The 15,975-nt window shown below is 30.9% G+C and overlaps 1 protein-coding gene across 2 annotated transcripts in view; it reads left to right on the top strand.

Annotated features, from left to right (window-relative positions):
• The first annotated feature begins 2,993 nt into the window (after positions 1 to 2,993).
• LOC111705586 (glutamate-gated chloride channel) overlaps positions 2,994 to 15,975 on the top strand; it is a 38,159-nt gene continuing 25,177 nt past the window's right edge. For both annotated transcript variants that reach the window (XM_023478177.1, XM_023478178.1), the window contains exons 1-4: positions 2,994 to 3,083; positions 4,059 to 4,135; positions 10,750 to 10,830; positions 15,778 to 15,885. In XM_023478177.1, coding sequence (XP_023333945.1) covers positions 4,127 to 4,135; positions 10,750 to 10,830; positions 15,778 to 15,885 — 198 coding nt within the window. In that variant the 5' untranslated portion in view covers positions 2,994 to 3,083; positions 4,059 to 4,126. The remainder of the gene's footprint in view (positions 3,084 to 4,058; positions 4,136 to 10,749; positions 10,831 to 15,777; positions 15,886 to 15,975) is intronic.

Here is a 15,975-nt window from a genome sequence, read left to right as displayed (position 1 = left end):
TGACATTTCTTGTTCAATGTTAAAACCTGGAATTAAATATATAATCAGCCCTGCAATGTGGGAACAATGCACATTTGTTTTTGATTGAGTTAAGTAGGCATGTCAATGTAATTTTGCATGGCCTTCTCTATCAAGAGGAATAAATTCGTCGATTTCCTACCCTAACTCTGCCCATAAATCCACCGATCACTTGAAATCTGTTTCAGATAGGAAAAATGGATATCCCCATAATCTTTCCTTAGAAAAAGGAAAAAAAAGGGTACCGTTGTAAATTGGACAATTAGCTTTTCAAATGACGGGTTAATTGAAATTTTATTTACAACCCTTTCAGGGAAACAAGTTGAAATATTGGCACTCATTTTAGAAACCCTAGTACAAACCAACACTAACCAATTTCATAAATTGGTTTGCGATTATATCAATAGAATGAAGACGACTACTTATTGAAAGTCATCATCATTGTATTGATATGTACGAGGACGACTGTAATAGGCAAAGAGTTGAAAGGGGGGGGGGATTTGAGGTTTACAAATTTTGAAAAATTAAATGTTTAATTTGTTTACAGTTTTATTGAATAAGAAATATGGGTTCGAATTATTATTTCAAAGTTGGTTCCAAAACAAGAGATATTTGTACTTGTATCAAATATAAAGCCGCAGTATCCATTGATCAAAAAGCTTTTAGTGTTAGATCAAAAATCCTACTGCACTATAAATAAACAATCAGTTAAACCCCGTCTTCTCGAGTATATGGTATCACTCTAGTATGCTGAGTTCATTAGCTCCTGATCCAATCAGGGTTCAGTCATGTGTTTGTTGTCTATTCTAAACCATTAGAAATAGTATGGTGGTAACATCTATCTTTATATCAATCTCAGTATCCAATTATGAATCCTTCAATCGGCGCTATCAGTAAATGGAAATGTTTACTTCTACTGAAACTATAGAGGGTATGGTATAGGATGAATTGTAATTTCATTGTTTATTTACAATTACACTAGTAAATTACAAAATTTAACAGACAATATGACTCAACCCTTCGTTTGTGCAAAAATACAACTATGTATAAAACATAAATTGCCCATGGTTATATATATGGTCATATATATGGTTATATATGGTTATACATGGTTATATATGGTTATACATGGTTATATTTGGTTATATATGGTTATATATGGTTATACATGGTTATATATATGGTTATATATGGTTATACATGGTTATATATGGTTATACATGGTTGTACATGGTTATACATGGTTATACATGGTTATACATGGTTATATATGGTTATATATGGTTATACATGGTTATATATGGTTATATATGGTTATACATGGTTATATATGGTTATATATGGTTATATATGGTTATACATGGTTATATATGGTTATATATGGTTATACATGATTATACATGGTTATACATGGTTTGAATCATTGTTTAAAGTTTCATTGCAACTATACAGTGAAACCCTTAATAACGAATACATCGGAAGAATTCATCAAATGTCGTCTTGACAATTTTTCAATGAGCTTTATACTATATCACGTAAATTTCAGTATTTGTGAAAATAAATAAATAGCCATGAATATGCGGGAGCAGTTTTAAAGAGTTCCATATAATCGATGTATTCGTTATTAAGGGTTTTACTGTAGAAAAAAAGATCATATTAAAGTTTTTTCTTTTAATGTGTGTTGAGCTAATTTCTTGTACAACCTTTATATTTGAATACGGTTAATTTAGTTTCTCCCTGTTTTTGTACAGTTTAAGTCAGTTATATAAGTTTAATGTAATTACCTCCACACTGCTATAGCTTCAGTATAGTAATTACTTCTATTTACTGTTTAGCGCCGATTTAAGTATTCATCTCTTAAAAAGAGAGATAAATGTTACCGGCATACAATTTCAATTAGTTCATAATAGAAACCAAACACGTGATCTTGAAGCCTGATCTGAATTGGCATACAAGTGTGACCATTGCTTAAAAACTATTTTTATTCAATCTATAAATTTAGAACATAGAAACATTTATTCTTAAAATTACGTAAAAAGTGGATTTTAAAGTAAGATTTTAAAAAAATGCTATCCTGTTTAAATTTCCCTTGTTTTAAACTTTTTTTTTGTTCTGTTAATTATCATAAAATAGTTAAATAAAGCAGGCCCGTAGCCAGGATTTGACTAGGGGGGGGGGGAATATGACGCGTCGCAGGTGAAAAAAAAATTCGGGGGGGTTTTTTAATGATTTTTTAAACAATGTTTGATTTGGTTTTACAGTGGTATATGGTTTTTTTTATTACATTGTCAATGCACACTATAAAGGCTAACCTTTTTAACAAGTGTATTTGAGCTTTTTAGGGAGTACTGCTTAACTGACGTAGTCAAGTAATCATTTATTACTTTGACTTTGCAATATGAAAATGATATGATCTTATTTCTTATTCATTTTAAAAAAAGCTTTTCGCTTTTCAAGGGTCAAGGGGGCGCCTCACCACGAAAATGCCTCAAAAAAACAGACTCATAAAACATAGCATACCGGTCAAGGGGGGGCTAAAAGTAATAAAGTGTACAGGAGATTACCATTTCATTTCCATGGGACTCTATGCATATAATTAATAAATCATACTGTTTTAATTAGACTTAAACAACTATTAAATGACTATGAGTAAATTTTGATGTTGTATTATTTTTAATCAACAGAGTTTGCTGATCAATTGTTAGTTAGCCTGCGATAGGTCACAGGAGATACATGACTCAGGGGATGAGTTGAGAGAGTACACAAAAATTCCGTCCCACTTTTAATGAGTAACGCACAAATAGATTATAATTTGGTTTGGAAATCGATTCTTACTCGGGCTATATAATTTATAACTAGATTTTAGGAACTTATGAAAACAATTTCTTTTTATGGGGCTAGGGGGGGGGGTGCACCTGCACCCTTGCACCCCCCCTTGGCTACGGGCCTGAAATAAAGATGTCTATTTCAGATAAAATGAAAGTTGACTGTAGAATAACGGAAAAAGTTTAATTTAAAATTAACAACATCTAAGCTATGAGTCCCCTCTTCAACTATATAATAAGGTGAAAAATTATTAAAAATTTAAATATAAAAACATTTTTGAAAATTTTTAAATATTATTTATTAAAAAAAACGTTTTCTAAGCTGTGCATGCCGCAACTCACAACGATACCCTTTAAACCTTTATCTGCAAGCAACATCCGCCATCCCTGTACAAAAAGTTATAAAAACAAGAATATAATTAATATATTTTTGCTTACAAGAAGGTTTAAATGGTATCAATGTGAATTAGACCTTCCCAGCTTTAATTTGTCACTCATGCATACCAATGTTGACAATCCATGTAAACAATTTTAAAGTTTTAAACTTCCAATAAAAAAGTTTATATTTATTATTTATAAATATAAAAATTAGAACTCAAAATTGATAAAATCCCTTCTTTTTTCAGATTTTTGTATTTTGTAGAATATATTTATTTTTTACCACCTCTAACTCCCTAATCATCTATAAACTCTTGAAGCAATGACTCCATTAAATAATAGTTTCTGGCATGAACTCTATTATACAGAAATGCATATTTTTACTTAATCACTCTTTACAGTAAATAAACCTATAAACAATGATATATATGCCTATATATAACCTACAAGGACTTTAATAAGCATTACTTCATGATTAGCATAAAAATTAACTTTACAATTTTTGAAAAGTTAATGCAAGAAAAATCTATAGGTTATAATTGACACTTGTACTTTCTAATCTTTAAAAAGGAGAAAGATTTTCTAATCTCTATATCTTTGCAACCCAATGCCGTATATCTTAGATATTTCAAACTATGAATTCTTCTTGATCAGATAACCTAAATTTGAAATATCAAATGTTTTCGCTAGAAGGTTATAAAGATATTGAAATTAGAAAATCGGAGTTTATGGCAAACACTCAGTTTCTTTATCTTACTTTTTCCTCAAAGTTTACTAAGACTCAGCCATAAATAGACTGTTCAGGGTTTTTATCTTCATCATCTCTTAATTTATCAGGTTGAAGAAGTACCACTGAGTATTAACCAAGATGGTTGATTGTAGAATAAGAGACCAGTACAGCTAGGATGGTCAAGGTACTATCCACGTCAAACTAAAGTAAATTGAACTAGTATGGTCCAGGTACTATCCACGTCAAACTAAAGTAAATTAAACTAGTATGGTCCAGGTACTATACACGTCAAGCTAAAGTAAATTGAACTAGTATGCTCCAGGTACTATCCACGCCAAACTACAATAAATTAAACTAGGATGGTCCAGGTACTATCCACTTCATACTAAAGTAAATTAAACTAGGATGGTCCAGGTACTATACACGTCAAACTAAAGTAAATTGAACTAGGATGGTCCATGTACTATCCACGTCAAACTAAAGTAAATTGAACTAGGACGGTCCAGGTACTATCCACGTCAAACTAAAATAAATTAAACTAGGATGGTCCAGGTACTATCCACTTCATACTAAAGTAAATTAAACTAGGATGGTCCAGGTACTATCCACGTCAAACTAAAGTAAATCAAACTAGGATGGTCCAGGTACTATCCACGTCAAACTAAAGTAAATTAAACTAGGATGGTCCAGGTACTATCCACGTCAAACTAAAGTAAATGAAACTAGGATGGTCCAGGTACTATACTCGTCAAACTAAAGTAAATTAAACTAGTATGGTCCAGGTACTATCCACGTCAAAATAAAGTAAATTAATTAAGATGGTTGTTTGTAGAATAAGAGACCAGTACAATTAGGATGGTCCCGGTACTATCCACGTCACACTGTGTAAAGCTTATATCCTTGTGTAAAATATTTACTTTAAATTACTTGCAAATGTAAATTGTTAATCCGTTGCATAAAGGATATATCCTTTTGTAAAATACTTACTTTATATTACTCGTAAATGTAAATTGTAAATCCTTTGTGTAAATTATATATCCCAGTGTAAAATATTTACTTTGTATTACTTAATTGTAAATGTAAATGTAAATTATAAATTCTCGGTGTAAAGGTTATATCCCTGTGTACTGTGAATTATGTGTACTTTTAATTATGTAAATTGTAAATCCTCGGTGTAAGGTTATTTATCCGTGTGTACTATGTATTATATGTACTTTATATTAATTAAATGTAAATGTAAATGTAAATGTAAATGTAAGTTTTAAATCCTCGGTGTAAAGGTTATATATCCTTGTGTACTGTGTATTATATGCACTTTATATTTTATTAAATGTAAATGTAAATTTTCGCAGACATTCTCTTTAAAGAGCGGTATTTAATAAAGCTAAAAAAGAATGCAGAGCTTCCCCTCCATTTATCAACATATATACACGGTATTTACAGGTTAATAAAACCAGGCAATATATTAGTTTTCACATATAGGCTGTATGTTCAACATATATACTTTTCATTATATTGCAGGTTAATAAAACCGGGAAATATGATAGTTTTCACATAGGGTGTATTTTCAATATATATACTTTTCAACATATTGCAGGTTAATAAAACCGGGAAATATGATAGTTTTCACATGGGGTGTATTTTCGACAAATATACTTTTCAACATATTAAAGGTTTATAAAACCGGGCTATATATTAGTTTTCACATAGGCTGTATTTTCAAGCATCTAATAATAAATGCAAAAATATTAAACATAGACATAGATTCAACCGCAACTTCTTGTATTCCAAACAGGAATATAAAAGTAATGCATAGGAGCTGATTACACGCATCAAGCTCTAATTTCCTAATCCCTATATCTGTCGTACACCTTTAATATTTATTACTTTGAATTTTAAAAACAAATTGTCGTGGGTTAAAATATCAATTATCCTCAGTATCTGTAACCCCCCCCCCCCCCCCGAAAAAATGTTATGCTTGTCATATTTTAAAGTAAAAACTGAAATTTTCTAGACCCGAAATTTTGGTTTTCTGAACAAATCTTAAGGTTTTCATAATTTTAAGATTTTAAAACTTTATTATAGATGACGTGATAATTTTCAAGATTGAAGATTAAAATAATAAATTTAATATCCGTTTTTTTCTAATTTGTACATTTTTGGAAAGAATTAAAGAAACATTTTTAGGACTAATTAAAATAACATTTTTAACATAACATTTCCTTTTAAAGGGGGTTTAGGCTGAGAGCTAATCACTTTAGCTCTTGATCGCGACCCATGAAAGTTATATCTGATGTTCCTGTCTCGAGAAATTGATATAAAACTGTGTTTAAATTATACCAAAGTTTATATATGTAAAATTTAGAAAATCTTAAACTTAAATCACGTGACCAGAACTATCACCTATGGCAGAGCAGTGTCTCCGCCTGTATCACGTGACCGCTTTACTGCACTGCCATTGGTTGAATTTCTGGTCGTACGGACGTATAAATAATTTTATGAATGAAATCTATTAAAAATAAAAATAACAAATATAAAAGTAAACCTAACTTACAATTAGCTTTCTCTGGGATATCATTGTTTTCAGATTGGTTGCTTATTTGCGAAATTTGATCTTTTTAAACCTACTACTTTTATACAAAATTGTATATATATTAATTTTCGTATAAATTTGACAAAGTTGTATATCAATTTCTCGAGATAGAAACATCAGATATAACTTTCATGGGTCTCGATCGAGAGCTATAGTGCTTAGCTTTCAGCCTAAACCCCCTTTCATTTTTTCTTTACAGTCTCTTTAAATATTGTGACTATTCTAGTTATTTGCCATTTTACATTATATCATTAGTTTTACATTTCAAGATCTTTTATTCCATGATAATGAATTTTTCGAGAAAATATGGTAACTCGTCAATTTTATTGAAGTACAGAAATGATCCTGTGAAATATAATATTCAAGATATATAGCGTCTATCCTACTTCATTTTGTAAGACACAGTGACAACGGAACTAAATTTAATGAAAGCCATTTTTGTTTAATATATTAATTAAACATATTGTGACCGATTTTTTAACTTTATTAATCGATGTATATATCTTAATATCAGATTCATTTTGGCTTTATAAATCAGAAAATTAAATGCTTTTATCCTACTGAGACACTAGAGGATCACTGATGCATCTATTCTTTTTTACAAATTCCGCCCAGAGAGAACTGGTTTCAATATGAACGCAGAGTATACGTAACTGCAATTAACTTTCCTTGCATTATAACCTTGGGGCTGGTTAAATTTCTGCAAAGTTTTTTTTAAATTATTGGAAAAGAAGAAACGGGAATTAATGGAAAAGAACAAACGAGAATTAACGGATAAGAACAAACGGGAATTAACGGAAAAGAACAAACGGGAATTAACGGAAAAGAACAAACGAGAATTAACGGAAAAGAACAAGCGGGAATTAACAGGAAAGAACAAACGGGAATTAACGGAAAAGAAGAAACGGGAATTAACGGGAATTAACGGAAAAGAACAAACTGGAATTAACGGAAAAGAACAATGAATTATATTTTCTTAGAGTATCCCTGACTTTAAGCGTAATTTCAAGTGATGAGTATGACACTCCATACACCAAGAAGGCAATGTCCCGATTCACAGTGGATTCACAGCTTTGTCTGATACATTCATAGAGAATAGAATATATATTAGAGTGGAATTTACTAGAAAAAAGTGTAAAATAGCCATTTTGTTGTACTGTTTCCATACTGCAGGTGTACTTCACATATTTGTGCTATATAACCTTTTGGGCTCTGGAACATCATTTTATAGAAAATCTAAAATTAATATTAAAAGAAAACCAAATTATGAAATAGGCTGGTTTCATAATTGACCAATGATCATTTCACATAGACTCTATGCCTTTCACTTTGCAAACGATGATTTTCCGTTATAACTATAAATCAAATGATGTTTTTTATTCACCTAATTTATTTTATAAAGTTTATTTAACAGCTTTAAAAAATTCTAAATTAAAATGGATAGTCTAGGGAACATATTGTATTAATGTACTCTACTGCATATAATTTGTGAACATTTACATGATTTGTACACTTTAAACTCCCTTTCAGGCTGAAAGGGACTGAAAAAATGCATACCGGGGAATTTTCTAAATTCCACTCTAATATATATTCTATTCTCTTTGGATAAATTACAATAAATAAATAAGATATCAATGTTTTAATTTTGGTTTCCCTACGAAAGTGAAAATTGCGCATTTCTACTGGAAGAAAATATATATATATATATATATAAATGATTAGAATTAAACCTCGAAAAATTACAATAAAGGATCAAGGGTATCGTTGTGAATTGAAAATTTATATATCTTTACATTACATAGAACATTTGAGCCATAAAAACTTTTAAAAAATGAAAAATTCTTTCAATTGAGAATTAGTTTTTATATGTTTTGTACGTTTTTGATAGTAAAAGCTAATGATAATTATTTTTTATTAAAAGATTACTGAGAATATGTGTTTCTAAATATTTAGATATATAATTATATAAATGTATTGTTATACAGAGTGTCAAGAAAAAAAGAATGATTTTGATTTTTAGGAGGTTTCTCTCATATTTTTGCCCATACGGCCCATGGGTAATCTAAATTTTATTTTTTTATATTTTTTCATTTTATCATGTTACACTTGCATAAACAATAATGTTTTAAAAGTCATTAAATATTTAACAAGATAAAAGGTTTTACACTAGGGCCAAAATTGGACACCCTGCATATATATATATCTATATATATGCAGGGTGTCCAATTTANTGAGGACTCAGGCAGTTAGTATTAAAGCCCGGTTTTAGGCCTAAAGGGAGGGCTTTGGGTATGTAAGAAAAGTCAGAAAATTTCAACAGCCTCAGACCAATACTTTTTGAGTTATGTAAAAAAAACTACAGGGGGGGTCAAATTGACCCCCCCCCCCCCCCAGCAGGAATAGGGTTAAGAATTCTAAAAAGTTGTACAAAATTGAGGATTCAAATCAAACTAAATGAGAATGATAATGCTAATGTTAGTCCTATACTTTAAAAAATAATATTGAATGAAGTGTCATTAAATAAATAAATGATAAAAGACTGAAAACATTCCAAGCAGTCGTCTCTGAAGTCGCATTCCTTGTGATTAACCCTGATATGATATTTAAACAAAATTATGATTCCCATCTGCTCTGTGCACAGGATTTGACTGTATTTGAGAACTTGGAGATTTAATAGATTTAGGATTTATGAATTTGCAAAGGAATTTACAATCTAATTCTGGAAATGTTGTTTAGAAAAAAAAATGCATATTCTATTTTTTCGAGTATTTACATTTCAAATTGGAGAAAATTGGTTTCAAAATATAACTTGAGGGAAATTGAGTCTTTACCACAAACTATGATTTTTTAAATTCTATAACCCAATGACGTAGACCTTAGATATTTTAAACTATAAATTCTGTTTGATCTAACAATCTAAGTTTGAAATATCAAAGGTTGACACCATTAAGTTGCAAAGATATAGGGATTATAACATTTGAGTTTGTGGTAAAAACTCATTTTCTTAAAGTACATTTTGTTTAATAATCGGAAGAAAAGCAAAATACCTTTGGTTTGTTCAATATTACAAACGAAACAAATGTTTTGTGTTTTTTAACAGTGAATGCATTGCAATATAAACCTGAAAATTGTAAAAACAATCTTCAAATAAAACTTTTTTTCCAATATAAGTTTTATATAAGTTTGCCTATTTTTTTCCATCTCAAGAATATTGCATTATTTGGATTTAAAAGTTGAAAATGAATTTGTTTTCCTATGATATAAATATTTATGTGTAATGTGTATTGATAATAGAGTTGAGGCCGCAAACTCAAATCGATCCATTATAGATACGTCTTTTTACCGATATAGGTCATTGTCCTCTCATTATGAAAACACCGGTTTTTATCATTTATGGCAGTTTAAAATAAACTATCTTGAAATCCCTGTTTCTTTGCAGCCTGATATTTCAAACATAGACAATTGGATCTTACAGAATTTATAAAATATGGTCTTTGACATGGAGTTGCCAGATATAACAATTACACTGCGCAAGGACGCCCTGAAACTCTTGAAGTAAAAAGGTCCCACTGTAAAATTTAGTCTTCTACAATCAGGGGAGTATCCAGGAATTTGTCCAGGGGGGGGGCTTAAATTTTTTCTTTCCAGGGGGGGCTTAGCACCCTTTGGGGCATTAAAACCCCCTGAAATCAATAGATTTCACTGGTCCAAGGGGGAGCTTAGCCCCAATAGCCCCTCTCTTAATACACCTCTGTCTACAATGAATATAATCTTTTACTGATTGACTTGTCACAGAGAGAAACAAGTTTATAGCTGTAGGGAACCAGAAATATAATGAAAAAGAGAAATATAAACTCCGGAAAGTCGTCGTAGAAGTCTCATTCATTCTGGCTAACCCTGTATATAAACTCAGTACTTTCTTAGTTACTTTCCCAAAGGCCTTTTTCCCAAACGGCAACTTCCCAAGTCTATCCTAGCCGTGCTTGACCCCCTAACCTGTTCTAGCAACTGCGCTCAGCCAACTAGTCCATCCTAGCCGCATCGGTCGGTCCCCAATTTAGCCTGCGCCACCTCAGAAGGCCTAGCCTAACCTTGGGAAATTGTCATTTGGGAAGTCGCCCTTTAGAAAATAACTTTGGAAAAATACCGAACACCCAGTATTGATCTTAACACAAATACATATTTATCATGTACACTGTGTGCAGGTACTGCTTCTGTACACTACGGTGTACTGCACCCTCATTCAACCGCTATGGAGCAGTCTCACTGTCAGTACATGCAAAGAGGTGAGACATAAACATTTTTGTTAAATTATTTATTAGAAAGTTAGCTCTGAGCGAAAAAGTTTAGAATTGATGGGATATCGAGACCAATTCTTGATCTCCTCTTTATGTTTATCTTAAGATTATCATAATTTTTATATTGATCCAGAAAGTGTCTGTTAATTAATCAACAAGTGTATCCTTGTTTATTTGAATCATCTTTAATATTATTATTATTTTTTTTGTTAAGACTGTGTTTTAACCCTATAACAGCTGGGGGGGTCTGAATAAATTCGGGGGGGGGGGGTTGCAAAGCAACTTCATTTTTCAAAGGTCAGCTCAATAAAAAAATGTCAAGAAAAATATCGGGAAAATGTTTTTAAATCTGTATCTTTAAATTACTATTCCTTTAAAGTAAAAAAATCAAAGTGATAATGTAAAAATGAAAGTGCAAGGGTAAAAAACCAGAGGTGGAGGACGTCAAACGAAATTTTTAAAAAACGAACGAAATTTTCTGTGACTGAAAGTGTCGTTCAGGAGAAAACAAACGAACTATGAACAAACAACTAGGATGATTTTTAAAATATCGGGTTGTAAAAAACAATTACAATCGTTCAAACGAAATTGAAAAAAAAATTTAAAAAAACTTTAGTTTTTTTTTTACTAAATAAACGATTTTTTTGACTGAACGATTTTACCGTACAAACAATTTTAATAAACGATCGATAACTGAGAAAACGAAACGAAATTAATGGAAAATAAACAATAATTTTAGTGTATTTAACGACTGAAAAAAACGAACGAAAGAACGATGAACGAACGAAAGGAAAAAAACCGAAGGCGTCTATCTCTAAATAGATGGGTAGCTTGTTAAGACCATAAAAGTTAAACCCTGTAGGGAGATATCTATTGCTGGCTGAATTGAACAAGTTTGTTTTATCTCAGGCCCTCATACAACTCAGCCTTAGCTTACCAAACAAGTTAAAGTTAGATCAGAAGTAAGGAGGATGGAGGGGGGGGGGTGATATCTGGGTACAGAGATGCATTCCACTCTGCATCGTATCGTAAACTCATCTTTCGATTAAAGTCCTGTCTGTGCCATGTCATTAATGCAATTGTGCATCAATGTTTTGCAAATATTTATCAGCTATTTGATTTATAATAATGCATTAATCTGGAACTTACCATGTTCCATGACACTTCATTAATTGAAATAAAGATGATAAAATAAAGCTATATAATCTCTGTTCTGGTGTCTGTCCGATCATAACTCAGGAACCCCTGGACCTATTTGCCTCAAATTTTGATTGGGGACCTCGGGAGTGCCACGGGAATTCTCTTAGTTTAGCTTAGAGATTATAAGTTGAGTGCAATCTACTTTTAACGGGAAAATCGTTATCTACGACAAAGTGCGTAATCAGTGGGGCTATATATCTCCTGTATGGTGTTTTTTCAATATTTTTTTTAATTATTTTATTCTTTTTTGGTATTCCAATGGCTCAAAAAAGCATAAATGTGTTAAGAAATTATTTCTTTCAAATCTAAAATTATAAAGATTGAATCACAGAATCACAGAAAATTCGCAAAATTGTAAAAAGTAAATTCGTATTTTTCAGTTATGGTCTAATTTTGAAAGAAAAGTTATTTAAATTCTCTAGTTCCTTTCTTCTTAGTACATTCTAAAGTTTTAAATATACGCTGTCCAGTTGAATCCGGAAGAGTCATCGAAAAACAACTTTTTCTTAAAAATTAGGCTAGAACTGAAAATTGAAATTTTTTCATTATAATTTTGCGAATTTTCTGTGATTCTGTGATTCAATCTTTAACAAATTTTAGATTTCGATTGGAATTTTTTATATATTCATTTTTGCTCTTCTGAACTTTTGATTTTGAGAGAAAAAAGGTTCGCGTTTTTTTTGGGTCATTAGAATACCAAAAAAAAAATAAAAAATTTGAAAAAACACCAAAGAGGAGAGTTACACAAAAAAGATACAATTGTTCACCAGGCGCCGCTAATCACACTTATTTTGACTCACCCTGTAAATATCTAAAGTAATGCTGCAGTCTGAACACAAAAATCTATTGTTTTTAAAACATTAAAACTAGATTGATACTGAGTCAGTGAATTGTTTCTAGAAGATTCAGGAAAAAATATTACCCGCATTACAATAAAGTTTCTTGACTTTGTAAAAGTATAAGTTTGATATAAGGTCTGCTATTATCAAGTATACAAAGTTATCCTAGACATAAATATTCCTCCTGTTTTATTCATACATTGCTGCAATAAAGCAAACAATAAAAAACTTAAAATTATAAATTATTACATTATTCTTTTTTTAAGTAATGTAAAATGTAACTTGGGGAAACAGCTGATATTTAGGAACACATTTTGGAAGGGTTTTCTATTCAACCTTTTCGTCTCCGTAATTATCATTTCTGAACCTACTCCGTAATTTATAATCCTCTCTGATCCTACTCCGTATTTTATCATCCTCTTTGACCCTATTACGTAATTCATCATTATATCTGCCCCCCCCCCCTCCTTTTATTCCCGAAAGAGGGGGGCCACACACTTTCTGAGACAAAAAAGTAGAAAATGAAAAAATGAAAAAGAGGGGAAAAAATTGGTCTAAAATCTAATTTTTGTTACCAATATTATGTGTAAAGGTTTATTTTTTTTAAATTAAAGAAAAATTGAGTGCTTTCTGAAATAAATTATATGGAAATTTTTATTTCTATCCTATTTTGCGAAATGATATGGGTTTACATTATTATTTTTGTATTTTGAAAATCTTATCCTTTTCTCTCCTTTTACTAGATTCATGATTCTACAGCATACATTAACATGGAGACAAATTGAAATTATATACAAAATATGGCCAGGTTCAGGAGAAGCTGTTTGTACTAACCCTCAACCTTGCATGGAAGTTTTTTCTATGAATTTTAGATGTTAGAAAACTGAAGATTTTCCTGCTTGAACTTTTTTTGATCTTTTGCAGGAAATTCACATCATTTACTTTCCTTGTATTAGGAATAAGTATTGGCTATTCGTGATACAAAAGTTTTCAGTTGTACATTTATTTTATATTTTAACTCAAATCTCTACACCTTATACCTCCAGATGCAAATAACTTCTCAATTTTTAAATAGCTATTAAGGGAACGAAAACATGCCAAATATCTATACTTAATAAAAAAATTTTCTCCTTCTTCAAGCCACTTTTTTTATCTATCTATACTATTTAGAACTTTTGTGCCTCCCCCCCCCCTTTAGAAATGCCTAGCTACGGGCCTGCAGTTCTGTGAACCTACTCTGTATGTCATCATCCTCTCTGAACCTACTCCGTAATTCATCATCCTCTCTAAACCTACTCCGTAATTCATTATTCTCTTTGAACTTACTCCGTAATTCATCATTATCTCTGAACCTACTCCGTAATTCATTATTCTCTAATCTTACTCCGTAATTCATCATTATCTCTGAAACTTCTCTGTAATTCATCATTTCATCTGAACCTACTCCGTGATTCATCATTATCTCTGAACCTACTCCGTAATTCATTATTCTCTTTAATCTTACTCCTTAATTCATCATTATCTCTGAAACTTCTCTGTAATTCATCATTTCATCTGAACCTACTCCGTAATTCATCATTAGGTCTGAACCTACTCCGTTATTTAAAAGTATTTCTGTACCTACTCCGTTATTCATCATTCTCTATGAACCTACTCCGTAATTCATTATTCTCTCTGTACCTACTCAATAACTCATCATTATATCTGGACCTACTTCGTAATTCATCATTTTCTATGAACCTCCTCCGTAATTCATCATTATCTCCGGACCTACTCCGTAATTCATCATTATCTCTAAACCTACTCTGTAATGCATCATTATCTCTGAAACTACTCCGTAATTAATCATTATCTCAGAAACTACGCCGTAATTTATCATTAGCTCTGAACCTAATCCGTTATTTAAAACTATTTTTGTACCTACCCTGTTATTCATTATTCTCTCTGGACCTACTCCGTAATTCATTATTCTCTCTGTACCTACTACGTAATTCATTATTCTCTCTGGACCTATTCCGTAATTTGTCATTATCTCTGAAACTTCTCTGTAATTCATCATTTTCTCTGAACCTACTCCGTAATTCATCATTTTCTCTGAACCTACTCCGTAATTCATCATTATCTCTAAAGTTACTCCGCAGTTTGTCATCCTCTCTGAACATACTTGACTTAAGAGTATTTTTGATGCATTTCTATTCAAACTTTCAATGAATTGTAAAATCATTGATCCATTTAATTCATTCCAATCCATTCATTTTAAATCAGTTTTTATTTGAAAACTCTCACATAGTTTCTAGAACTAATGTTCAATCCCAGGAATATTTTCTTAAGATAAAATCTTTTTTTTTTGACAAAAAGGAACTGATTTCATGCCTCAAGCTCTAATTTTCTAATCCCTTCATCTTCGCCTCCTGTAAAATTTTGATATTTTAACTTTTGAATTAAAATTTTAGGCTAGTAATAAATTTGTTCATTCCACAGAAAATGTAAAAAAGTGTAGAAATAAATAGACCTCTGTTGTGTGTGATGTTAATATTATTTTAATGCAAAAGTCTTGTTTTGTAACTTTTATACAAATATAAGTTTTGCTAAGAATTATTTAGTTCCTGGAAGAATAAGATATTAACTTAAGATCGAAAGACTCGACTGTTTATTGAGAACTTACTTTTAATTTAAATTTTGATAACATTAATAGTTAGCTGAGTAAGATCAAAGGGAGAGACGTCGCGACACTTTTAAGTGAACCCAATCTTGGAAATGTATGCAACTTTTTACAACAGCCTGTATCTTTATTCTGCAGATTGCAAATTCTTAGGCCAATTATTTGAAATTTTAGTGCAATGTAAATAAATCAATATGTTGAAAAATATGAAATAAAATGTTTAAATATTTGCAGGGTGTGCGAGGGTTGTGTATACCAAAAGACTATCAGAAATATGATCTCCCTTCACCTTACCAGACTACATTCGTTACCATAGGAGTTAATCTTAAAGATATACCCAAGGTAAGAAATATCTAATTAAAGGGACTCTTCCCGTAGTTTCATCATGCATCACCGTTTCAATTCTTATATTTAATAAACTATTGACTAGCT

The sequence above is a fragment of the Eurytemora carolleeae genome, unplaced genomic scaffold, assembly GCF_000591075.1.
Source record: "Eurytemora carolleeae unplaced genomic scaffold, Eaff_2.0 scaffold654, whole genome shotgun sequence".
NCBI lineage: Eukaryota > Metazoa > Arthropoda > Copepoda > Calanoida > Temoridae > Eurytemora > Eurytemora carolleeae.
This window is presented reverse-complemented; position numbering and strand designations above follow the sequence as displayed.